Source organism: Rhinolophus sinicus, chromosome 14 (assembly GCF_057876585.1).
Source record: "Rhinolophus sinicus isolate RSI-liver-muscle chromosome 14, RSI-T2T, whole genome shotgun sequence".
NCBI classification, from domain to species: Eukaryota; Metazoa; Chordata; class Mammalia; order Chiroptera; family Rhinolophidae; genus Rhinolophus; species Rhinolophus sinicus.
This window is the reverse complement of record NC_142514.1, coordinates 174,996,852-175,022,602: the sequence shown is the minus strand read 5'-3', so window position 1 is coordinate 175,022,602 and position 25,751 is coordinate 174,996,852. Positions and strand designations below refer to the sequence as shown.

General features: G+C 41.8%; 1 protein-coding gene and 2 non-coding genes across 7 annotated transcripts in view; all 3 read left to right on the top strand.

Annotated features, from left to right (window-relative positions):
* The window catches only part of CKAP5 (cytoskeleton associated protein 5), an 87,298-nt gene extending 62,548 nt beyond the window's left edge, over window positions 1-24,750 (top strand). For 2 of the 5 annotated variants that reach the window (XM_019743669.3, XM_019743670.3), the window contains exons 25-45: window positions 123-317; window positions 706-841; window positions 1,875-1,963; window positions 3,680-3,805; window positions 5,914-6,063; window positions 6,366-6,569; window positions 6,783-6,918; window positions 7,353-7,546; window positions 8,471-8,643; window positions 8,872-8,895; window positions 9,805-9,978; window positions 10,200-10,320; window positions 17,555-17,734; window positions 18,212-18,399; window positions 18,927-19,002; window positions 19,727-19,915; window positions 20,010-20,147; window positions 20,626-20,709; window positions 20,804-20,963; window positions 23,752-23,903; window positions 24,052-24,750. In XM_019743669.3, coding sequence (XP_019599228.3) covers window positions 123-317; window positions 706-841; window positions 1,875-1,963; window positions 3,680-3,805; window positions 5,914-6,063; window positions 6,366-6,569; window positions 6,783-6,918; window positions 7,353-7,546; window positions 8,471-8,643; window positions 8,872-8,895; window positions 9,805-9,978; window positions 10,200-10,320; window positions 17,555-17,734; window positions 18,212-18,399; window positions 18,927-19,002; window positions 19,727-19,915; window positions 20,010-20,147; window positions 20,626-20,709; window positions 20,804-20,963; window positions 23,752-23,903; window positions 24,052-24,291 — 3,129 coding nt within the window. In that variant the 3' untranslated portion in view covers window positions 24,292-24,750. The remainder of the gene's footprint in view (window positions 1-122; window positions 318-705; window positions 842-1,874; window positions 1,964-3,679; window positions 3,806-5,913; window positions 6,064-6,365; window positions 6,570-6,782; window positions 6,919-7,352; window positions 7,547-8,470; window positions 8,644-8,871; window positions 8,896-9,804; window positions 9,979-10,199; window positions 10,321-17,554; window positions 17,735-18,211; window positions 18,400-18,926; window positions 19,003-19,726; window positions 19,916-20,009; window positions 20,148-20,625; window positions 20,710-20,803; window positions 20,964-23,751; window positions 23,904-24,051) is intronic. The other 3 variants (XM_019743672.3, XM_019743673.3, XM_019743671.3) reach the window with 3 other exon arrangements.
* On the top strand, window positions 7,045-7,155 carry LOC141572587 (small nucleolar RNA SNORD67). The gene has a single exon (XR_012497910.1). It is a non-coding gene; the product is annotated as a small nucleolar RNA SNORD67 (small nucleolar RNA).
* Window positions 10,371-10,466, top strand: LOC141572588 (small nucleolar RNA SNORD67). The gene has a single exon (XR_012497911.2). It is a non-coding gene; the product is annotated as a small nucleolar RNA SNORD67 (small nucleolar RNA).
* Window positions 24,751-25,751: the final 1,001 nt, after the last annotated feature.

Here is a 25,751-nt window from a genome sequence, read left to right as displayed (position 1 = left end):
GGAAAGTTGTAGTGTAAGAACTAAGTCAGGGTTTGGTACTGATGGAATCATTAGGCCTGAGATCATAAATAATAACAGTTTTCCACTTGCAGTTTATAACCGGTCTTTATTTCTTTTGGCAGCTTCTGGGCTGGCTGGCTGAGAAGCTACCGACTCTTCGTTCCACGCCCACAGACCTTATCCTGTGTGTCCCCCATCTCTACTCCTGCCTGGAGGATCGCAATGGGGACGTGCGAAAGAAGGCCCAAGATGCCTTGCCATTCTTCATGATGCATTTAGGATACGAGAAAATGGCCAAGGCTACAGGGAAACTAAAGGTGCTACTCCTTGTTGCTCCTACTGCTGTTGTTGAAAGCCATAGGAAAAATATTGAACATGAATTTATACAGGCAGAGGACCATATTATCTCCTAGGAGTTTCAATTTAAAATCCCAGTGAGGGCAAAAATAAAATATGTAGCAATGTAGAACTTCTAAAGAACCTGCTGACTGCAGGAGTGAAAATTGTGGCCCTCCAGAATGGTAGCTAATTTAGTGTGACTGCATAATGTGTGTCTCATCTCTTGTACTGGGTGCTGCCTCCCTTATTTCATTGGTACTTAAAACTAGGAGCTCAAGGATTTGTTTCAGCTCAAGATCTGTTAGGAAGCATAGTATGTGTGTCTCATTTATGGGGTCTTTCACTTCTGTTGTATTGTCTCCCTAGCCAACTTCTAAAGATCAGGTATTGGCCATGCTAGAAAAAGCCAAAGCTAATATGCCAGCCAAGCCTGCTGCACCTGCTAAAACAACTTCCAAACCAGCAGGAGGGTCAGCTCCAGCCAAATTCCAGCCTGCCTCAGGTAACTATTTTGACGTGGTTAAAGGGGAAGGAAATAGCCCAAGGGAACTCTAAAAGCAATCAGCCTTCATTTTTTTACCACGTTTCCTCATGGCTTAGATCCCAAGCCCTCTCTCCATCTATCCTTACCCTGCTTTCTCAAACATTTGCCAGGAACTGTGCTGAGGGTACAAAGACAATTGATTTGGTTTCCAAGTCCAAAATGGAGTTTTGGAGTAGCACATTGAAATACTCCAGAAAGCGAGTGTTCCGGCCTATTTTTAAGGTTTCCACAACTACTTTCTGTTATTGAATATTATAATTAGAGGAAGAATTGGGACTATCTAGCTTAATCCCCTTTATTAACAGGTAGGGAAACCTAAAAGGTTAAGTGACTTGCCCAAGGCCAGAGAGGCAGCCAGAATGTGAACCAGCATAGAACTCCACTTATTTCCAAATGAGTCTCCTTTTGCTGCACTTGGCTGTTTACTGATACATTCTAATATTTTACTAATCATCTTGAAGGGAAAATTCTTGATTTCTTTATCCCGATGTTAAAATTGCAGCATATGAAATAAAAGTCTAAACCGTAACCACTTCTGTTCTAGATTTACTGCCTAAACAAAATAATACTATTCAGCTTTGTGGGATAAAAATTGTTGATACTCTAAAGTTAGAAATTTTATGTGTATAAAACTGTTACTAGTATCAAAGTATATGTAACATTTATTGGAATCTTGCTATGTAGTAAATACTAAGTATCAAAGATAACAGACACTGAAGGAAGTATCAATAACAAAAAGGTTTTTGTTAACTGCTATTTAGAAAATAGTTTTAAAACTGCAGTTTAAATGTTGGTAAAGCAGATGTAGATATATTGAATTAATTTCTTGAGGTTATGCTTAAAGAGGGATTAAGAGAGGAAAAGAATCTAACTGAAAACACTTTATAAATTGGTACGTTTAAAACTGTAGGCTTTCTCATTATTATATATTTAACCTGCCCAGAATAAAATGATATTAGAGTTTATATAATACATGCTTTTTTTCTCAAAGCACCTGTTGAAGATTCTGTTTCTGGCACTGTAGAACCCAAGCCTGATCCAAAAAAGGCCAAAGCTCTAGGAATTTCCTCTAAAGCCAAGGTATGTTAACTCTGCATAGTTAGATGCAGAATTACTTTAAGTGTGTTTTATACACTGCATCATTCTACTAGAAAAGATCATATTATGTATGAAAGGACATTATTACTCTTGATATTATCGCATTTTAAAGATTTATTTACACTTTAAATTTTTCTGTGGCTCATTTTTTTAATAAGGCCGCAAAACAGAGATATCCTGCTCTCAAGGGGTGCTGTCATGATTTCTGTCATGCAGATCTTTGGGGAAAATTTGTAGTAGTGAAGAAAGAAAGAAATCATGTGTAGCTCAGGAAGAAGAATCAATCAGGTAATGAACTTCCTTTAAGTTGGGCACAGCTAAGTCATCAGAAGGTGTTCTGATTCATCTGCGAAGACATACCTTCTGTCCCCACACCAAGGGGACTTATTTTGATGCATCACCAATCTGTTCAGCATCCAAACAGAGTTGGACAATTTAAAGAAATATATTCAAATACTCAACTTTAAATGTCCTGTGGGTATCTTCATTTAAGTTTTTGAATCACAGCAATTCATCAGTTTGTATGTCAAGATTCAGAACTTGCCATTGTATTTAGAGTATTGATTATTTAATACTTACAAAAGGAAAATTGCAGAAGTAGGCAATAATAGTAAATATAAACAAGAAAACCATTTCATTAACTGCGTGTAAGTGATGAAAAAATATCAGACTAGAAACTGTTTTATTACCCAGTACATTTATTATATGCTCATTATAGAATGAATGCTCTGTGGCCATTGGTCTAAATATTAGAATTGTTTGTTTTCCTTTCCTGCATGTGGGTCCTTTAAATCAGTGAGTTAATTTAAAGGGATAATTATCTTCTGAACTGTCCAGTGAAGCTGTTCTTTTCCTGTCCTCATTCCAGATTTAACAAGTGTTTATTTTAGTATTTTGATCAAAAGTGCTTTGAAGTATTTTTGACTTTTTTTTTTTCAGTCTTTTGCAGTTTACAAAGCCGTTAACATGAATGATTTCATATTTGTTTTGACTGAATGACTTCAGTGTTAGAAGTAGAAAGAAATTCTGGCCAACTAGAGTAGTGGACTCTTGCTACTTTTATAATTATAATAGTTCAACTAGTGAAATTCAAATATTACCTTAAATATATATGCTGACTATTCATTATTTTCTTTCCATCTGATAGAAAGATTCTAAATCTTGGATTACTTTTAAAAACTACTGTAGTAATTAAGTATTTAAAATGCTTTTAGCAACTTTCTGTAGAAACAGGTTCAAAAGGTCTCCAGTGATAGTCCTATGATGGAGATATATTTTATATGGAGAGAAACAAAAAAGCTTTCTCAACTAAGTGATATAAAATGTGCGAATAACATTCAAAATGTCATGAATATGGAAAGCTATAAATAGTGTTGAAGATTTCAAGAAAGAAAACTACCTCATAAACAAAAATAGTCTGTGACCCAGACCAATGATAGACAATAGAGTTTTATCAACTACATTACATGCCAGTCTGAGGACTAACCAACAGTTACTTAAGAATGTTATTAAAAACATTTCTAGAAAACCTGTACAGATACATAATACATGCAAGATTCTGGGGCTCATCTGTTTCTTTCATGTGGAATATAATGTTGAGAGGTGTCTGTTTGTGTAGTACCCTTTACTGGGCAGCAACATCGTATTTTCAAGGAGCAGTAGCCTTGCTAACCAGTATTTCCCAAACCGTGGCTATAGAGTGCACAAGGAAAGAAAGTGCCGAGCAAAACCAGCTTAAAGGACGATGAAGACAAATCCGGTCCTGTTTTTATTGTTGTTCCAAATGGAAAGGAGCAAAGAATGAAAGATGAAAAGGGATTAAAGGTAAGAAAGGAATAAGACTCCTCAGGAGTTTTTTGCTTGTTTGTTTTGTTTTGTTTTATAATCAAGAATAATATTGCTGGGTGGCCAGATGGCTCAGTTGGTTAGAACGGGAGCTCTGAACAACAGGGTTGCTGGTTCGATTCCCACATGGGCCAGTGAGCTGCACCTTCCACAACTAGATTGAAGACAACGAGCTGCCGCTGAGCTTCCGGAGGGGTGGCCGGATGGCTCAGTTGGTTAGAGCGTGAGCTCTCAACAAGGTTGCCTTTTCAATTCCCATATGGGATGGTGGGCTGCGCCCCCTGCAACTAAAGATTGAAAACTGCGACTAGACTTGGAGCTGAGCTGCACCCTCCACAACTAGATTGAAGGACAATGACTTGGAGCTGATGGGCCCTGTAGAAACACACTATTCCCCTAGATCCCCCAGTAAAATTTACAAAAAAAAAAAAGAATAATTTTGCTGTCTAAAATTCATATCATTGTGAAATATCTAATCATTAACTGAATCTTTTGTTTATAAATGATTGTTTCTCTTGTTTCTCTAAGACTACTTTATAGGAGCATTAATTCCTACAAAATAAACTGTAGAATAGAGCTGTTGCCTATTGTTCCTCCAAATAGAAATAGAACTTGTTGTTGTTGTTTTAATTTTTAGAATGAAAGAATGGAAATTATTCATTGGTTTTTATCAACAACACGTGTGGTAGGCTACTTTGTTAATCCTTCTTGCACCTGATACTTTAAAAGGTACAAGGTGACTATATATGGCTAGTTCAGTCATTTCTCTTTTGAGGTTGCTTGGTTCTATTAGTGTAACAAAATTTTATATATATATATATATATATTGTTTTTTACAAACATTAAAGAAGTACAAAAAGTGGAGAGTGTAGCATGAAAAGCATGTCTCCTATTCCAGTCTCCCTCCATAGGGAGGCTATTATTAACCATTTTGTGTGTGTGTGTTGGCATCACTCCAGAAGTAGTAGTATTCCATACCTGTATAATCATACGTGTATAAATGTATATCCCTTCTTTTGCACAAATGAGAACATGCCATACTTTTTGTTCTGTATTTTTCTTCTTTTAATAATATTTGAAATTATCTTAAGAGAGAATTCCATATCTGTGTGCATATGTGCATTCAATCTTTTTTTTTTTTTTTTTTAAGATTTTATTGGGGAAGAGGAACAGGACTTTATTGGGGAACAGTGTGTACTTCCAGGACTTTTTTTTTCCAAGTCAAGGTGTTGTCCTTTCAGTCTTAGTTGTGGAGGGCGCAGCTCAGCTCCAGGTCCAGTTGCCATTGCTAGTTGCAGGGGGCTCAGCCCACCATCCCTTGCAGGAGTCGAACTGGCAACCTTGGAGTTGAAAGGATGTGCTCCAACCAACTGAGCCATCCGGAGCTCAGCGGCAGCTCAGCTCAAGGTGCCGTGTTCAATCTTAGTTGCAGGGGGCAGAGCCCACCATTCCTTGTGGGACTCAAGTTGTTGAACCAGCACCCTTGTGGTTGAGAGCCCACTGGCCCATGTGGAAATCAAACCAGCAGCCTTCGGAGTTAGGAGCATGGAGCTCCAACAGCCTGAGCCACCGGGCCGGCCCCCGCATTCATTCTTTTTATTGGTACATCATATATATGTACCTTTCTTTATCCCCAACCCACTATTTTAAACAGTTAGGTTGCTTCTAGCCTTTCACTATTATAAACTATACTGCCATAAGCATCTTTGATGGTGTTCTTTATGTACATTTGTGAGTATGTCCATATTAAACTCCTAGAATGATATGTACATTTAAAATTTTGACAGATATTTCAAATATTCCTTTTACTGAAGTCAGACCAACAGGGTCCACCAAGTTACCCAATAATAAATAGAGCATTGATTTTTCTAGTAAGAATTGCCAAAAATTCTATTCCTAGATGATTTTCAGAGTTAAGCGTCCAGAGATATGAAAGCTTGAGAGTACATTTGCAGTCATATTTCATTACAAATTAATCTTGTTGAATTTAAAAATATCCTATTGATTCCTGAAGCTACTTTAAATAGAATTCTCTACCTCATTTCAGTTGAACACCTTACAGCCCCTTTTCACTGGTTTTTCTTCAGGTGCTGAAGTGGAATTTTACTACTCCTCGGGATGAATACATTGAGCAACTAAAGACTCAGATGTCTAGCTGTGTGGCTAAGTGGTTACAAGATGAGATGTTTCACGCAGACTTTCAGCATCATAACAAAGCCCTTGCTGTCATGGTTGATGTAAGTTTGCAATAGATAAATATGCATGTGTCTCATCCATGTGGGAATACTGAAACCTAGGAAATAATCAGAAGTTTGCATTCGAGAAGGAACTGGAATACACCATGTTCTCTATTTTTGGAGTTGTCTTATTATTTGATAGAATAAATGACTTTGTGTTCATAATTTGAGGTCTTAAATGGAGGCTTAAAAATCTATCATTTTCTTTTTGAATTCTAATAAAATGTAAGAGATACTTGCCTAATAGAATTTAAATTTTTATGCAGTCTTACTTGTCAGGGTTTTGTCTTGTTTTGTTTAAGCACTTGGAGAGTGAAAAAGAGGGTGTCATCGGTTGCCTGGATCTTATCTTGAAGTGGCTTACCCTGCGGTTTTTTGACACCAATACGAGCGTCCTAATGAAAGCCCTAGAATATTTAAAATTACTCTTCACCCTGCTAAGTGAAGAGGAGTATCACCTTACTGAGAACGAAGCATCTTCCTTCATCCCCTATCTCATCCTCAAGGTAATGTGCTTTTCTCACTCTGGAAGACTGCTCAAGTTTCCAGCTGACCTCAGTTCTTATACTTTTATTCCCTCTCCCTTTTCCATTTATTTTAGAATAATACCTTCCACCACTCATTCCTATGCCCCTGTTATTTTTAAGATCTAGTGATTCATGTGGAGGGAGAACCTTTGCTATTCAGAATATGCCTCACTGAATCATTATGTTAATTAGGTTGGAGAACCAAAGGATGTCATTCGTAAAGATGTCCGTGCCATCCTGAACCGGATGTGCCTTGTCTACCCAGCCAGCAAGATGTTCCCCTTCATCATGGAAGGAACCAAATCCAAAAACTCAAAACAGAGAGCAGGTGAAGCAACCATTTAAATTGAGGCGGGAGTCTGTGCAGCGGCAACCTCTAAAAGAAACAGTTTATAGATGAACAAGGAGATGTTACCAGTGTCTTTGTGGTTGATTTTAACCTTCTGATCAGAACTGTGAGAGTGATGAGTTGCACACTGGTGGAGCCACAGTATCAGGTGATACGGGCACCACTCAGTACCACCCTGGTGACAAAATCAAGTGCACAGGGGCCATCTGACTCACAGACATCCCTTTCTCCCAGAAGCACTTGCTTTAACACCATTGTTTCCTTGTGTGTTTTATAAGAAGGGAAAATTCTAGGCAGAGCCGGAGTAAGATTTTAGTTCTTAATTTATGCCAAGGGACATGTATCTAGTAAAGATAGATCTTTATGTCAAATGTGTATTGAGTCTCGTTAACCTAGCTTTTCTCCCCCGGCAGAGTGCCTGGAAGAACTGGGGTGTCTAGTCGAGTCCTATGGCATGAATGTTTGCCAACCAACCCCAGGGAAAGCTTTAAAGGAGATAGCAATTCACATAGGAGACCGTGACAACGCCGTGCGCAATGCTGCCCTCAACACCATCGTCACCGTGTACAATGTCCACGGGGATCAGGTGTTCAAACTGATTGGAACTGTAAGTGACTTTTCTCGGAACATCATCAGCAGGTAGTGAATTGACTTCAAGGTCAATTCAGTGTCCGTTTTCATGCCATCTCAACGCTAGCTGAGTTTCTACCACTTTTTATTAAACTCAACCTATCAGTGTGTCCTAGAATCCTGATAAACCCTGAAGGATGTCTCTGATTATTGCAGGACAGTTAGGCTGTGTTTTATTGGAAATCATTTTCTTTGCTGAGCATTCTACTCTTAGCAGTTTGCTTTTAGACTTGAGAGCTATTTTTGAATCAAGATATCTGAGCTCGTCTGAGATTTAAATTCTAAGTGCACTTAGTTTTTGGTGAACAAGTACTCACTTGTGTATAATGTGATGCTGGTACCTGTCAGAGCAAGAGTCTCTGGGCATATTAGGTGCTGTGTCCAACTCCTTACTTCCTGCGAGCCAGTCATGGTGTGGCTGGACCTCAGTTCTTCACTCCAGTTACCTCTTAGCATCACACATATTTACACTGTGCCTACATAGTTTTACTTGTATTCATCTAATGAAATCCTCACTACAGGCCAGTGAAGGAAATAAAGCAGATGAGAATTTTACAGATGACCGAAAGTGAAGCTTCTTACCCATTATTCACACAGCAAAAATGAGGACGCTTCATTTAATTTTTGACCTTTTTATTTGTAGTTACCAATAGCCTTTCCTTTTGTATCCTTCCCTTTTTTCATATGTTTTCTTATTATATAACAAGGCAGGTTTCAACAGTAGTTGATTTAAAAATGTAGATAGTGTTTTGAAATTAAATTTATCCTAACATAGTCAATTCTGTTTGCTTTGATATGAAAACGGATATTAATGCTTGAATCCTCCACTTAATCAGGTTTTTTATTTTCTCATATTACAATAGAGGGGTATGCTAATAATTGAATTTGGCCTCTTTTACAGCTTTCTGAGAAGGATATGAGCATGCTCGAGGAAAGGATTAAGCGGTCAGCAAAGAGGCCTGCTGCTGCACCAGTAAAACAGGTGGAAGAGAAACCTCAGCGCACACAGAGCATAAGCTCCAATGCCAACATGCTACGCAAGGGACCGGCTGAAGACATGTCCTCCAAGCTCAAGTATGTAGATGCGGACAGTCTGAGAGCATCTCTGTGGACTTTGCCTTGTGTGCTCAGAGCTTATGCTGTAACATAACCTTGTGTTCTTGTAGCCATTGTCATGCATGACAAAGTGGGTAAATGTCTTGTAACCAAATGTTTAATCCTTCAGTCTCATTGTCTATGTCTTTGTCTCGAAACCACTTCTAAATAGTCTTGTGCCTTCTTTCACTGCTTTTCCGTGGACAGAATTATGTATCGCACTTATAGGATGTAAGTACTGCCTGCTAATTTCTCATTAGCAGGGCTCTTATATCTTTCTAACTTCTGACTTGGATTCATCCCCTCTGGAGGGTGATTGGCTTAGAGTTTATAACCAGGGTAGAGAGTGTCCATAAGTATCCCACGAATCCAGCCTTTCAGGAAAGTCCATCGGCTAGCAGAAGTGGCAACTCAATGCCATGAGGCTAAAATATTGGTTACCCTTCTTCCTTATGTTATATATTTGGCCATGCTCAGGTTCCTATTCTTTAGATAAGGCTAAGTAAAATGCATGCAACCCAGAATTAGCTTAGGAACTCAAAATACTACCTTTTAAGCAAGACAGCTCTGTTTTGGGTTGTATCATGAGTATATTTTGAGCAATTTGAATTTGGAAACCTTAAATACCTATTAGATATAATTCTGGCCCCGACCTGACAAGAGTGAATATTCCTAAACAGAGGTGACTGTCCCTCAAAGTATAAAAAGCACTGAATACTGCGTGGAATGATGCTTACGATTCGCAAAACTTAAACACTGATTTATTTGGTAGAAAAGAACCAGCCAGTCCAGATTTTTCTTAAATTTTTGCCCAGAAGTAGAGCTTTGAGTCAATATAATTGTACTTTACTAATTATTTCCTGCCCCATCTGGAATAGCAGTACAAGGTTTGTTGACTTTAGCGAACTAGAGAGAATACTTGTAATTTGGCAGGGGCTATAAATGGAAATTAAAGTTATTCGTGAACCAGTGTTGTGGCCCATTGAAGGCACTTGTTAACCTCAAAGATTTAAATCAGTCAGGGGGGCTGAAACCAGAAGTTGAACATCTGTCTGGAACCTTTGGGGCAGCTGGCAGTGCTACTCCTGCCTTTTGGTGGAGACATCTCTTTAGTTCAGGAGCCTCTTTTTGCTCCCTCAGCCAAGCTCGAAGCATGAGTGGGCATCCAGAGGCAGCCCAGATGGTGCGCCGAGAATTTCAGCTGGATCTAGATGAGATTGAGAATGACAATGGTACAGTCCGATGTGAAATGCCAGAACTTGTTCAGCACAAACTGGATGACATTTTTGAACCGGTCCTTATTCCTGAACCCAAGTAAGTTCACCTCTTTGATTTTGAGGATAAGCAGTTCATGATCATGGAGTGTAAATGTGAAGAGACCGCTCTGTGTAATTAGAACTTTCTAGAACTGATTAGTACCTAGATGATAGCAGTTCTTTACTAAGACCTGGATCTCGTGGGGAATTGCATAATTCCAGCTCACTGGGCTATCTTGTAACAAAGAGTGAATGTTTTCCCTTTGCTCTGCTCTCTAGGATCCGGGCTGTTTCTCCACACTTTGATGACATGCACAGTAATACAGCATCCACAATCAATTTCATTATTTCCCAAGTAGCCAGTGGTGACATCAACACGAGCATCCAAGCATTGACGCAGGTAATGAGAGTGTTACCCATGACAGTCCTTCCGCTGGTGGATGTAAAAGCTGTAAGAGTGATGGTTGCACACTGGTCGCAGTATTAACGGAGGCAGGCAGTGTTCAGTACCGCCCCGATGAGCAAAGTGCACAGGGCCCACTCAGGCATCACTTGCCTCCCAGGATACAGCTCTACAGAGCCTTGCTCTTTATCATCGCGTTCATTCACCAGAGGCTGGAGATAGAGCAGCGAGTAAGTAGGGACCACCTCCCAGGGAACTTAGTTAGATTTTAGTGGACAGAGACAAATAAGTAAGCCAGAAAACATCAGATAATAGTAACTAAGTATAACTCAAATGGGGTGATTGGAAAGAGGAACTGAGTAGTTATTGAGATTGGTGGCCAGGGGTTCAACGAGAGGGAGTAGCTAGTATAGAGGCTCTAGGATAGAAATGAGCTTGGCACGTAAAAGGAAACAATACAAGGCCCATGTGCCCCAGTGTGCAGTGGGGAGAATGGTATAGAATGAGAGCAGATCATGTAGGGCTTTAAAAGCCCTAGAGTAAGTTGTTTGGATTTGATTTTAAGTGTGATGGGACACTAGTAGAGAATTTTAAGTAAAGAGCTACATGTTTTTTAAAAATCGTTCTCTTCTTCCTCTGCTTCCCTTCCCTGATAGTCTAGTCTTAAAGCCTATAGGTGGGTAGAGCAAGGTAAGCATCTACCTTGTGGCAAGGGACTGGGAGTGGGGCCATAGGGCCCAATGTGAGTCTCGGAGCCCCAGCCTTGGAGGAGGGTGTTACACAGGAGGGGTGACGCAGAGTTGGAATCAGAGCCCGGGCAGGATGAAGAGGATGCCGATGCAGGCAGCTGGTCTGGCATGGTAGTAGGACCCAAGGCAAGGTGAGGAGGACATCCACGTGTGTCACAGGCCAGGGCAGTGAGCAGGTGGCTCAGAATGGGGTGTCAGAGCCGAAGCTGGAGAAGTCAGCATCTGCAATGGAGAGGGGCTGCTGGCAGAGGTGAGAGGTTGGTTACATTCAAAGGGATTGGTTAAGGACAACAGGGCTCTCCTGTCAGAGGGAGGCAATACAAGTATGGGAGCAACGCAGATAGAGGGAACTCTGGTATTGGACTAGAATTAGATGTGTCAGTATGAATTCATGGTTTTCAATATGCAGATATAGAAATAAATACCAATGTGGGTGTATGTATGTGGTATAAATGTATGTTACAGATAATATACATGTATTTCCTAGCTCTTCACTGAGAGGACCTGGGAACAGCAGTACCCCAGCAGCAAGGAGCACCCTCAAATCTTGTCTTCTATATACCATTTTCTACTAAAAGGAATGAGAGCTCCCTGGAGAAGTGGTTGATTACAGAGTTAAATCAGGAAAAATACCAGATTATCCTGAAACATCTTGTGCCAGAGAGCAAGGATAGGCTCAGAGAACAACAGGGACATGTCAGAGGTATCCAGAAGCCGTCTGCAACACACTGCTTGTGTGGATGGGGGACAGTTTCAGCATCAAAATAAATAAGATAATGATGACTTATAACCCAACAAATGGAATAAAATTTATTCCTGAATTTATATATTCAGGAATAAATTTTATTCCATTTGTTGGGTTATAAGTCATCACTATCTTATTTATTGTAAAATATGGAATAAATTTATTGGATTCAAGAAAATTTAATAAAATAGGAATCCACAAATCCATGCACATATAAATTAAAATTTTGAAGAGAAGTGGGGTATTTATGTAGTTTCATAGTATCTCCCCACAAAATGCAAATGACAAATATACAAAAAGTAGCCAAAAAAATACAAAACGCAGAGAGTAATTTGACAGTGCAGAAGCCTAGCAGACACCACCTTAATCTGGTGATCAAAATGAGCATTAACAATGTGCCACCTGATAGGATCCAGTGAGAATTCAGCATCACTTTGCTGACATTCCTGATGTCATCTAATCATGCGGAGACATCAAACAAACGTGAATTAAGGGCTATTTTATGAAGTGTCAAGGTCAAGAAAATCAAGGAAAGACTGAGGACTGGTCTAGACTGAAGAGAGACTAAGAGACACCACAAATGCACCTCATGATTCTAGAGTGGCTTTAGCTATAAATAACAGTCAGGGCCATTGGAGAAAATGGAATGGGGCCTGAGGGTTAGATGGCAGTCATGTCAGTACTAATTTCCTGATTTTGATTGTTGTGCTTGTGAAGGAGAATGTCCTTGTTATGAAGAACACACACTGAAGTATAGGGAGCAGGAAGCATCAGACTGACAGCTTACTCTCCAGTGACACGGGACAAAAAAAGTTCCTTTATTATGCTTCCAACATTTCTATAATGTTTGAACTTTATTTTTATTGAGGAAAAAGTCACTCTGGCCACTCTGTAGAGACCAGATTGTAGGCAGGGCAAGAGTGGATTCTGAGAAATCTGTCAGGAAGCTGTGGTTGAAATTCATATGAGAAATAATATCATGTGCAGTAGGATGATCGTGGTGGAGAGGACGTAGAGTGGGGGGTTTCAGGGTATCTTTCAGAGGTTGTGGCGGTCCACAGCACGTGGTGATAGATTGGATATGAAACGTGAGAGAAATCCAGAGCAGCTCCTTAATTTTTGGCTTGAGCAGCTGGGTGGTGCTTTGTACTGAGATGGAAAAGGCTGGGGGAAGGGCAGTCTTGAGAAGTTGGAGAAGTTGCTTTGTTAAGTTTGAGTAGCCCACTAGACATCCCCATGGATCATGACAGACGGTTAGAAGTAGAAAGGCAGAATTGGGAATCTTAGCACAAGATTTTTGCTGTTGTTTAACAGTCTCCTCTTAACAGTTTTGATATGGGCGGGGGAGGGGGGGTTGTCCAATTGAGGGGATTCTGGAAAATAGTGACTTGAATGCATACCATCCCTTGTTGCCTGCCTGTATCAACTTCAGTCCAAACCCATCTGCCTTTTCTGAGCAGAAGAGCTCCTGGGTCAGGTAGGTAGCGCCTGAAGTATATACGCAAGCCTCAAGTCCATCTTGAGGCTTTTTCCCACATGGCTCTAAAGAGAGTCTGAGGTTCTTTAGTGCAGAGCCCAGGGAACAGGATCAAAATCCTGGAGAGCGATCTCTCCTCATCTGTGGAGATCAGTAGGTCTCCTAAAGAAGGGACAACAGTGTCCTATGTGAGTGTTAATGGGAGGACCTGGTGTTCTCCCTAGCCCCAAGGAACTCCAGGGAGCTGGACAAAAAGGCCAAATTCACTATCTGAGACTGGCAAGTCTCTGGTGTTTGTACTTTCAGAGAACGAAGAGCAGAAATGGCTGCTCTTGGTGCTTTGCCATATGACTGACAGCTTGCCAAGTGGCATATCAAAGATCTACAAGGGCAGAAACTGCTATATTTCCCATTCTCAGATTGCCATTGTTGAGGGTTGTCGAAAGATGGACCCGAGAGTGAATTCTGGACAGATAAAGAATAATAACTTAACACACTTTATGGGACCCAGTAGTTGGGAAGAAAAATAAAATAACCAGAACAGGAGTGTTATGGGAAAATAAAACTGCTGAAGGAGACAAGATGACCATAAGAGGCGGGGAGTGAGGTATAGAAAGAGTCCTCAAGGTGAATTTATACACAAAGATTCTTCCAAGCAAAAAATCATGGTTGTAGAATGTTAAAATTGAGTAGATGGACTGACAGAGAGGACGATCACTACAGAAACCAAATTAGTGGTCTGAATGACAAGGGTGACAAGACCATTCAATGGGGAAAGGGCATTCTTTTCAACAAATGATGCTGTCTATCCACATGCAGAAGAATGAAACTGGACCCTTACATACAAAAATTAACTCAGAATAGATCAAAGACATCAATGTAAGCACTAAAACTATAAAGCTCTTAGACGAAAACATGGGGGAAATCTTCATCATATTGAATTTGGTGGTGACTTGGATGTGACACCAAAAGCACAGCCAACAACAACAACAAAATTAAATTGACCCTCATCAGAGTTGAAGTTTTGTGCATCAAAGAACATTACAAGAGTGACAAGCCACTCTACATAATGAGAGAAAATATATGCAAATCATATATCTGATAACAGATTAATATTCAGCATACAGAAAGAACTCCTACAATTCAACGACAAGATAAACAAACCCAGTTCAAAAATGGGCAAAGGACTTGAATAGACATTTCTCCAAAGAAGATATACCAATGGCCAGTAAGCACGTGAATAGATGTTCACCATTAGTTGTTAGGGAAATGCAGATCAAAACCACAATGAGAGACCACTTCATACTCATTAGGATTTTTTTTTAAATGAGAAATAACAAGTGTTGGCGAGGATGTTGATAAACGAGCCTGTGTGCATTACTGGTGGGAACATAATATGGTGCAGCCACTGTGGAAACCAGTTCAGCTGTTCCTCAAAACATTAAACAGAATTACAGTAAGATCCCCAAACCACTTCTGGAAAGCAGAGACTCAGACAGATACTTGTGCACCGATGTTCATAGCAGCATTATTCACAGTAACCAAAAGGTAGAAACAATCCAAGTGTCCGTCAGCAGATAAATGGATACACAAAACTGGGTGTGTGTATGTGTGTGTGTGTAAAACAGAATATTGCCAATGACATTCTAATACATGCTACAACATGGATGAACCTTGACAACATTCTAAGTAAAATAAATCAGGCACAAAGGGACAAATATTATATGATTCAACTTACATGAGGTACCTAGGATAGTCAAATGCATAGAGACAAAAAAGAGGTTACCAGGGGTTGGGGGAAAGAGGAATAGGGAGTTATTTAATGGGTACAAAGTTTGTTTGGGATGATGAAAAGTTCTGGAAATAGGTAGTGATGATGGTTATGCAACATTGTGAATGTATTTAATGCCATTGGACTGTACACTTAAAAATGGTTAAAATGGGGCTGGCCCGGTGGCTCAGGCGGTTGGAGCTCCGTGCTCCTAGCTCCGAAGGCTGCCGGTTCGATTCCCACATGGGCCAGTGGGCTCTCAATCACAAGGTTGCCAGTTCAATTCCTCGAGTCCCTCAAGGGATGGTGGGCTCTGCCCCCTGCAACTAGGATTGAACACTGCACCTTGAGCTGAGCTGCCTCCCAGATGGCTCAGTTGTTGGTTGGAGCGCGGGCTCTCAACCACAAGGTTGCCAGTTCAATTCCTTGAGTCCCACAAGGGATGGTGGGCAGCGCCCCCTGCAACTAAAATTGAACACGGCACCTTGAGCTGAGCTGCCGCTGAGCTCCCAGATGGCCCAGTTGGTTGGAGCTTGTCCTCTCAACCACAAGGTTGCCGGTTCGACTCCCGCAAGGGATGGTGGGCTGTGCCCCCTGCGACTAGCAACGGCAACTGGACCTGGAGCTGAGCTGCGCCCTCCACAACTAAGACTGAAAGAACAACAACTTGAAGCTGAACAGAACCCTCCACAACTAAGATTGAAAGGACAACAATTTGACCATTGTTCCCCAATAAAGTCCTGTTCCCCTTCCCCAATAAAATCTTTAAAAAAAAAAAAAAATGGTTAAAATGTTGTAACGGCTATATATGATGTCAGAGAGGTAGTAGACTTGGGGCAGGTGATTATCACGTGAGGGGTGTAAATGTCTAATTATGTTGTTTTGTACTCCTAAAACTAATATAAAAATTTTTTAAATGGTTAAAATTATAAATTTTATGTTATATGTATTTTACCATAATAAAAAAATTAAAAGAGAAAACCCTCAGCAACAAAACGTTAAGTACCTAGGAATAAATCAAGCAGTGTATATGTAAGACCTTTACAAAGACAATTATAAAGCTTTATTGAATGACATTAGAGAATTTCCAAATGAATGGAAGTATACTACCGTGTTTCCCTGAAAATAAGACCTAGCCGACCTTATATTAATTTTTGCTCCAAAAGACGCATTACAACTGATGGCCCGGCTTGGCCTTATTTTCGGGGAAACACAGTAAGAGAATGATTGAGTAAATTTTGGTATGTGCATATGTGGACTATTATGAGCCTTTAAAAATAAAACTACAGGCGTACCTCAGAGCTGTGGGTTCAGTGCCAGACCACTGCAAGAAAGTGGGTATCAAAATAAAGCAAATTGTAATCTTTTTTGCTAGTAGAGGGTCTTGCCTTCAAGTGTAAAACATGCAGCATCTGTGAAGTGCCATAAAACAAGATGTTCCCATAGTCCTTTGACTTTAGGGATTTTCATAATTTTCTGTTGAGTTAGAAAAGCTAGATGCAGAGTATATACATATACTCTAATCTTCTTATAGAATAAGCAGTGCCCGAAGCCATGTATATGTGCATATATAATTGTATATGATTCTGTGAACATGAAAGAATATATAACAAGTTGTTAAATGTTAATTACTTTGGAAAAAGGTGTAAACTGCCCCCACCAAAAAAGGTAGTATTTTTTATTTTATTTTATGGTGCCCGTGTTGAAACAGCATTGTTAAATAGTCCCAGTTATATAAAATCGTCTGTGCTTACGTATGGTGTCTACATGTATAGGGGTAAATGAAAGCAGCATCACTGGTTTTCTCAACACCAGGGGGCGCCATTTGCATTGTAGTCTGTATAAATAGTGCCCCCTGGAGCTGTGCAGTGTGGCAGCCCTGCATGAAAGGATGGTCGCTGAACACTGACATGATTGTCTCAGGGTGTTATTTATGTAATCATAAACATCTTTTTACAGTAGTGAACAGGAAATACATGTTTTTCCCATAGTACCATTTTACCATTAGTGACAACCCGTGTACCAAAGCAGAAAGAACACTGGATGTGGATGTGGGAAACTTGAGTTTTGAATTTGGACTAAGTAGTCTGATCTTTCTGAGCCTCACTTTTCTCATCTGGTAAATAGAGATCTTACTCTCAGCCCTGTCCACCTCTCAGAGCTGTTGGAATGATCAAATGAGATAATGGGTATAAAAACACTCTTTAATAGACATGTAAACATAGGGATGATTATTCTCTGAACTAGACAGTGAGACTTAGAATAGGAGCTGCAACTAATTCGCCTAACAGTATCTTGCTCAGTAAGTATTCATTGAATAATTGACTCTCTAAGGACTAGTTATTTATATGTAAAGTGACTGGGGTTTTTTAAAGGTTAAGATATTGGAAATGCTTTGCTAATACGTAATACAGAGACATCCTTGTAGTATCTTCCTGCTACTTAGAAGTATGAAGCTTGTAAAACACATCTTGGATTTTTGTTATCAGATCGATGAGGTCCTGAGACAGGAAGACAAAGCCGAGGCTATGTCTGGCCATATTGATCAGTTTCTGATAGCCACGTTCATGCAGCTAAGACTCATCTACAACACACACATGGCAGATGAGAAGTTGGACAAGGATGAGATCATCAAGTTGTACAGCTGTATCATTGGCAACATGATTTCGGTGAGGACACCTCTGCAGATTACGATCTTCTCTTCAGTGTGTCATCCCGCCCCGGTTCTAAAGCTTGAGTCAGTGTAGATGTCCCAGCGGCATCCTATGTCACTTGTAGAAATTTACGTGCATGCTACTGACTACTTCTATTGGATGTTGGGCGACACTCCAGCTTACAGTTATTGTTAGGCTAGGAAGTAGAATGCTTACATACTACCTAGAATTCTGCATCCTTCCAGTTTCTTCATTACGCATGGTGGGCCGTGGCTGGCTTTTCACATATAACTGCTTACATTAAAAATACTATCATAGGAAAGAAGCACACAAATTAATTATGGCGATTATTGGAGTGTTAGGGGAATGTGGTGATTTTTATTTTTTCCTAATAATCTGAATTTTTAAAAATACAATATAATTGTTTACTAGAATCTTCCTTGCTCTGTGTATTGAGCTTCGTACCTCTCTAACACAATTGTGACTGGACAGCTGTTCCAGATAGAGAGCCTCGCCCGGGAGGCCTCCACTGGGGTACTGAAAGACCTGATGCACGGCCTCATCACCTTGATGCTGGATTCTCGGATCGAAGATCTGGAGGAAGGACAACAGGTGATCCGCTCTGTGAACCTCTTGGTGGTGAAGGTTCTGGAGAAGTCAGACCAGACCAACATCCTGAGGTATATCTCTACTCTCAGCACTACAGCCTAGAACTGCCTCTCTTTTGTCTGCCCATGGAAACCAGAAGGCACTAGATCAGTTGTAATTTTAGGTTTGCCTATTAAGTCGATTTACTACTGTTTTTTTCAAGAACCAAAGGTATTCCAACCTGGATAGCAGCTAAAACTAGTATCAACTCAGTAAGCCAGCTAATATCATGAGTTTTCTAGAACAGGGCTGTCAAGTTTGTCAGTTACCCCCCTCTCATGTACATATCTTTCTTTCTCAGCTACCAGTGACAATGAAAAGTAGTGACAAGCTTTACTATTTACCAAGCAGTAATTTATGAAGCTTAAATTGTTAATGTTTATTTTCTTAATAACTAAATGTCACGTTACCTCAAAGACAGTTCTTGATCCATGAGCTCTCTCTCGATTTATTAAATGGATAGAGAATACTTACACTTAGCCTTTCAGTTACTGATTTTATTTGGAATGCAGGTTTGAAACTTAATGCCATTGTGTTGGATTTGTTTTTGTTTTTCTAGTGCCCTACTTGTTTTGCTCCAAGACAGCCTGCTAGCAACAGCCAGTTCTCCCAAATTCTCAGAACTTGTTATGAAGGTGAAGTTGAAATAATTTGATCTCTTTTCTTTCAAAGATGCAAAACTTTATTAAAGTGTGGGGAGAGAAGAAGTGGAATTAAGACATAAACTCAACCAAAACACATCTGAAAAATATAGTTGGTCTCTATTTTCCCTTCCTCCGATTTATACCCCTAGCTCAGGCCTAAATAATTCCTGGCCTCAAACAGTGAAAAGGAAGAGCTAGTTTGTAAATATCTCACCAATTCTCCTGGAATCAAAAGAAGTTTCATGTCCTTTTGGGGAAAAAGATATAGATAGCCCTAGAATATTTTGGCTTTGTGGAAGAACCCCAAATGAACATTTCTGTAACATTATAACACTGTCATTACACTGTAGCAGTGTAAAATATTTTGTCTCGTGGGGTTAGATTTGGGTAAGCAGTGTGAATTACTCTACTCTTAGATACCAAGCAAACCCAAGACAGAATTTCCATGTTTTCTTATTAAGGCCCCTCTCTCTAGGGAGTGGGAAGGAGGAATGGAGATGATTAGATGGATGACTTGTCACACTTTAGCCAGTGACATGCTTGAAGTGAGTAAAATTGTTCATTTTTAGCAGCCTTGCTTCAAAGATATGAGGCGCCACGTTTATACCCCTGAGCATCTTTTAGAAATGATCCCAGAACTTAAGGAAGATGAATGGTGACAGAAATTATCCTCATTCTCATCATTCCCTCTAACTTTTGTTTCTTTGTTCAATAGTGTCTCTGGAGAATGGTTCGACTATTGCCTGATACCATCAACAGCATTAATCTGGACAGAATTCTTCTGGATATACACATTTTCATGAAGGTCTTCCCCAAAGAGAAACTGAAGCAATGCAAAAGTGAATTTCCCATAAGGACCCTAAAGACGTTGCTGCACACTTTATGCAAATTAAAAGGGCCTAAGGTGAGTGAGAACAGCAACCAGTCCCTGAGGGCGTTTCGGAGAAGGTCATGGAAATGGTGTTGCTGCCATTTGAATGTGCATGTGTCTCCCTCAGATCCTAGACCACCTAACAATGATTGACAACAAGAATGAGTCTGAGCTGGAGGCCCATCTCTGCCGGATGATGAAGCACAGCATGGACCAGACCGGGAGTAAGGCTGATAAGGAAACAGAAAAGGGAGCATCTCGAATTGTGAGTGTCCTGACTTGAAAGATTGAGGGAAGTGAGGTTGTGTGGGAACGATCTTGTTGAGGCCACGGAGCCTGTCTCAGGTGTAAGGTGAAGGCTGGGGATTGGTCCGGTCCCTCCCCTGCTGTGCTGCTGTAACCGTTTCCACCGTGAACATTTCAAATATAAATGTTTACAGCCATGTGCTTCCTGGTCCCTAAGAAACGTTTGTGTGTCTGTGCCTAAGGCACTGGTCATCAGATACACCCACTGTGAGCTCTTTTAATCAGGGAGAAATGGGTCAGGGCCTTCCCGTCAAGTTTAGTTGGAAACCTAAGACGAGGCATTCAGTGGGTCGGCTCCAAGCCCTGTAGCATCAGTGCTTCTGTTTCCTGGAAGGTCTGGATTTTGAGCTATTTTCCATTCTTATCCAACCATTGGTTCCTAATTAATGACTCAAGTCCAACCAACCAACCAATCCTTGTGTCTTTCAACTTTTCAGGATGAAAAATCATCAAAGGCCAAAGTGAATGATTTCTTAGCTGAGATTTTTAAGAAGATTGGCTCTAAAGAGAATACTAAAGAGGTGAGAGGGAAAGGGTTGAGCCAAGTGGGGATCTGCTTTATGGAAAACGGTCCCTAACATCCATCCCTACCTCTTCCTTTTTCTTGTTCACCAGGGCCTAGCAGAGTTATATGAATATAAGAAGAAATATTCAGATGCTGACATTGAACCATTTCTGAAGAACTCGTCACAGTTCTTCCAGAGCTATGTTGAGAGAGGCCTGCGGGTGATTGAGATGGAGAGGGAGGGCAAAGGCCGTATTCCCACTTCAACAGGTATGGTTTCCTCTAGTAGCTCCAGGAATAAGCTCCAAATAGCTCCCAGCTTAGAAACCGGAGGTTTTGATTGGTTTACGTTTATAACCATGCACCTCGATACTTAATGGTCGCCAGCGATGTTCACATTGCAATGGACAGTGGTCAGCTCAGAGTCACCTGCTTGACCCGTCATCATGTGGGCCAATGGCAGTGTGCCTGCTAGCCCTTGAAGCAGCTTCGCCCCCAGTTTCCAGTTCCATGTGCTCTCTTGGTGTCATCCCACCTTGCCGCTGTTCCTCCTGGGCCCTTCTGACTGAGTCTTCCTGCCCCTGAACTCTTAATGTTGCCGTCCCCCGGGGTTCGGTCCATGATTATCTCTTCTTTCTTACTCTCACTCCTTTAACTAGTCCACCTCCTCTCATCACTCTAAATACCATTTATATCCCAGCAAGGCCCAGTTTGGGGGAGGTCCAGCTCAGACCTCCTTCCTCATCTTGGCTTACGTATCCTGCATGACATCTCCACTGGGGTTTCTAGTAGACGTCGTGAACTCAACGTGTCAGAAACTAAGCTCCTGCTGTACCCCAGACTTGCTCCATTTGCATTTTCTCCTTGCCAGGTGATGGTAACTTCATCCTTCTAGTTTCCTCAGACCCATAGCTTTTGAGACTTCTGTTCCTCTCTGTCAGGAAATCCTGCTGGCTCTCCCTCCAAACTGTATGCAGAATCTACCAAACTTCTCATCACTTTCCCTGCTACTGCCCTGGTCTGCATATCACGTCTCCCCTGGATTGTGGTAGCTCTCTTCTCCTATCTGACATCCCCGCTTCCACTCGCCTCCCTGTATTCATTTCCACACGTAGCACCAAAACAACACTTCTCAAACATTTTCCCAAGGCTCTCCCTTTCAGCGAGAGCAAAAAGCCTTACAGAGGTCTGTGAGGTCCTACATTATATGGCCCCCTGATACCTCTTGTCTCCTACTCTCCCTGACTTTCATTACACTCCATCAGGCCCCTTGCTGTTCTGGAATGCAACAGGCACTCACCCACTTAGGGCCTTTGCACTGGCTGTTTCTTACAGTTCTTATCCAACCTAAGACTGCTCTTTCCAAGAAAGCCTTGTGGCTGGCTCCCTTTCTTCCTTCAGGTTTTTGTTCAAATACCATTATCTCAGTGAAACTTTACAACTTGCAACCATCCTCTCATCCCCACATAGCACTTAAACCACCTCTAACATATCATCTAATGTAGTATTTATTAGGTTAATTGTGTGGTGTCTTTCTGTCTCTGAGGGAATTTAAAATCCATCAGGGTAAAGGTTTTTGTCTGTTTTGTTGCCTGGCACATAGTAAACACTCAATAGGTATTTGTTGTATGATATGAATGAATGCTTATCCTAATGTTAAGCTAAAATGTTACTGTTCCCACAGTGAAAAAGCCAGTATCTGAGAATTACTGCTCACAGGATCTAGAGACAAAAGAAAGATTTAGGAAGTGTCAGTTACAGAAAATAGCTGTCAGCAGCCTTAAACCACAAAGGGACCCAACTGCAGAAGTGCCCTCTACCCTGCAGAGCAGAACTTGACCCTTTGCCTGCATTTAGTGCTTCCGAGTCCAGGGAAGCTTACCTCCCCCTGTGTTCTAGAATTTGTTTGCCTGCAAACCATGTTCCTCTTCTGTCTTCAGATTCCAGTCCTGTTCTCACTCACCATGTATCTTGCTGAGCTGAAGCTTCAGTTATGTTAAGTCAGTTCTTTGTTTTAGTTTTTAACCCCTTTAGAAGCTTTTGTTGAAGCACAGTGGGCAGAATGTCTAACAGCATTCCACGCCACAGACGGATGGAGACACTGGTTCTGCTGACCAGGGTAGGGCCTCCTCTTCTCATTTCCAAAGTCCTTTCTGCTGATGTTCCACATCTGACTGATGCGTTTGGCCGAAAGAAGCACACTGACTACACAAGCATGTAGTCAGGGATTACCGGATGCTTTCATGCCTGCGAGTGTTCAAGCAGCCATCACTGCTGGCTTCTGCATTCATTTTTCACTCTCGGAATGTTCTCCTCATCTGTACATCAAAGGATTCCTTTTTCCCTAGAGTAACCTTCTTCACTTTTCTCTTTACCGAGGCAGTGTATCTTCCTAGTACTTGATCTTTTTGCCCTTATGCAATGCATTTCATTGATACCACATTGGGTATTTTAAATGCCTGCGTATTGTGATTGTTTCTTCTCGGAAATTTCGGCACTGTGATGGGTTCTTTTGGTTTCCCCCTCTCCTACCACAATACTGATCTCTGTGCTGGGAGTTATAGATGCTCCAGTTCCTAGCCCTTCCTTGGGTATGTGTTGGACACCTCAGTTTCCCCTTCTTCCTTGTGAATATACCATATCCTTGCGCTCCTTGCTGCTCTCCCCAGTGTGAATAAGACCTTTCCCCTGTGTCTCTCACCTGTTGTGAACCTGGTCTGATTCTTCCAAATATTTCAAGTCCTTCTGTTCTTCGGTTGGGCACTGACCGTATAGTCAGGGGCAGCTCAGGCTGTTTGGATCGCCCAGGTCAGCTATGGGGTTACAGGTATACAGCCCAGGACGTGGATGGGTGGCCCAGCTTACATCTGCTCTTCTGTATCGTGTGTATTTCCGAACATCTCTTATCACCAACTCCAGGTGGATTCTTGTGGATTTTTTTAGTCTTTAAGTACAGTGGCGATCTTCAAACCCCCAAATCTTTCCTTTGGTGCAGATTAACAAGGGCCGACTAGAAGTGGGGTGTGTGTATATCTGAAGATTCTTTTCACATTTCTAGGCATCTCCCCTCAGATGGAGGTCACGTGTGTGCCCGCTTCCACAAGCACAGTGTCCTCCACAGGTAACACAAATGGAGAAGAGGTGGGACCATCCGTCTACTTGGAAAGGCTAAAAATCCTCCGACAGCGATGTGGTCTGGACAATACAAAGGTGCTGCTCCTTTCCCTCTGGGTGGGTTGGGGGCAGTGACAAGCAGGTCAGGGACAGGCTGGCCCCCAGAAGTGGCCCAGTCGTGGTATATGTTGTTCCAGAGCCACCTCTTGACCTGCTTAGACAATGTCGCTTCTTCTCTCGACAGCAAGATGACCGACCTCCGTTGACCTCTCTGCTCTCCAAACCAGCAGTTCCTACCGTTGCCTCCTCCACAGACATGCTGCACAGCAAACTCTCTCAGCTCCGGGAGTCACGGGAGCAGCACCAGCATTCAGACCTGGATTCTAACCAGACTCACTCTTCAGGAAGCATGACCACATCCTCCACAGCTAACATCGATGACTTGAAAAAGAGACTGGAGAGGATAAAGAGCAGCCGCAAATGAAGCTGCCCACGCCCGGCCCTGCAGCTTTAGTTTTACTAAACTAGGGTCCTCAGAGCTCAAGTGGCCTCGGCGGGCCTAGCGTACACGGACTGGTTGTCTGTATCATACATGGATCTGGGAGGAGTCGTGTGGCACAAGCATTTGTACGTACCTGCTTCTCCGTCAGCATCTGCCTCTAGGAGACTGTCTGTGTGTTAGTTTAGTGTACAGACTTGTAAACAGCTGCCCTCAGCTCAGACTCGTTTCCATATCCTTTTCCTTTTTCTTTTTAATTGCTCATTTGTAAAGTTGTCCTAATCTTTCCTAGCTTTTAACTATTAGAAACTCTTTAATAGTTTCCCTTTAAGTTTGTGAGCTCTTCTCCCTGTAGCCCTGAAGGGTCACGGTATTCTGTATGAACGCATGGCATGAGACAGCTAATTTAAGAGTCTTTTATAAATAAAGTTTGCATTAACTCTACCCGTCTTCCAAGCTGCTCCTTACCCGGGACTGGTGGGCAGCTCTTCTGTCACCTGTGCTTGGGACCAGCTGGGTGTTCAGCCAGTTAGCGAAGGGTGGGCGCTGCCTTTTCTTGGCTCCGACGTGCGCTCTTACTCCCTTGGAACAGGAGGACCTCACCTTTCCTGCTTTCCACAGACAGTTCCGAGGGATGCAAAGAAATCTCACTCTTCCCTGCTTTGAGGTTTTGGTCATGGCTTCCCTCCCGTCATCACTGTGGTTCCAAAGAACTCAGGCTTCCTGCCACTTTGCTGCCCAAATGCACGTGAGATTGTGCCCAGGGGTTGCGACTACACTTGGAGTCACTAGACTAAAGGAGCATGAGGAGAACTTAAGAGCTTCCTGCCCAGTTATTAGAGTCATTGCGTCTAGACTAACAGTTGCTTCCCACGCAGTCCGAGTGAGGGCCAGAAAGTGAACAGAGGAGTCACCTCTGGACTAAATTCCACAGGGCCTCACTCCGGTCAGCAAAACTCTTCAGGATAAGAGGTTCTGGGTTCAGGTGGCAGACTTCTGGGGCAGTCATTAAGTTCAAAGGAACTCGTCTAGACTACCTCTTCCTCAGCTGGTGGTCAAGAAATGAAAGGCTGATGGCAAAGGAATCCTCTTGATTCCAGTCACGGTTTTCAGGTGGCCCCTACGCTGCCTGAAGTTAAACTTGCCTCTCTTCCTGACACTCGGAGCCTGAGAGCAGGGTTTGCTGAAGGGAAGCTGAAGGAGTTCATTGCTGTTGTGGAACCTATTTAGAGAGAATGGCTGTGCTTGGGTCTGGAATTAACACAGCTAGTTTGAAAACCCAAAGTGCCCAGAGCTTACAATGCTGACATCTGTGTTGGAGGGAAGCGGTCTTGTGAGAATGTGTGCCCTTGTTTAAAAAGATTTGGGGTGTTAGGATTCTTAGTCCCTTCTCCCTGCTTTGGTTAAAGCTCTGGGCTGCCACGATCCTGCAAGCTCGCTGAAGC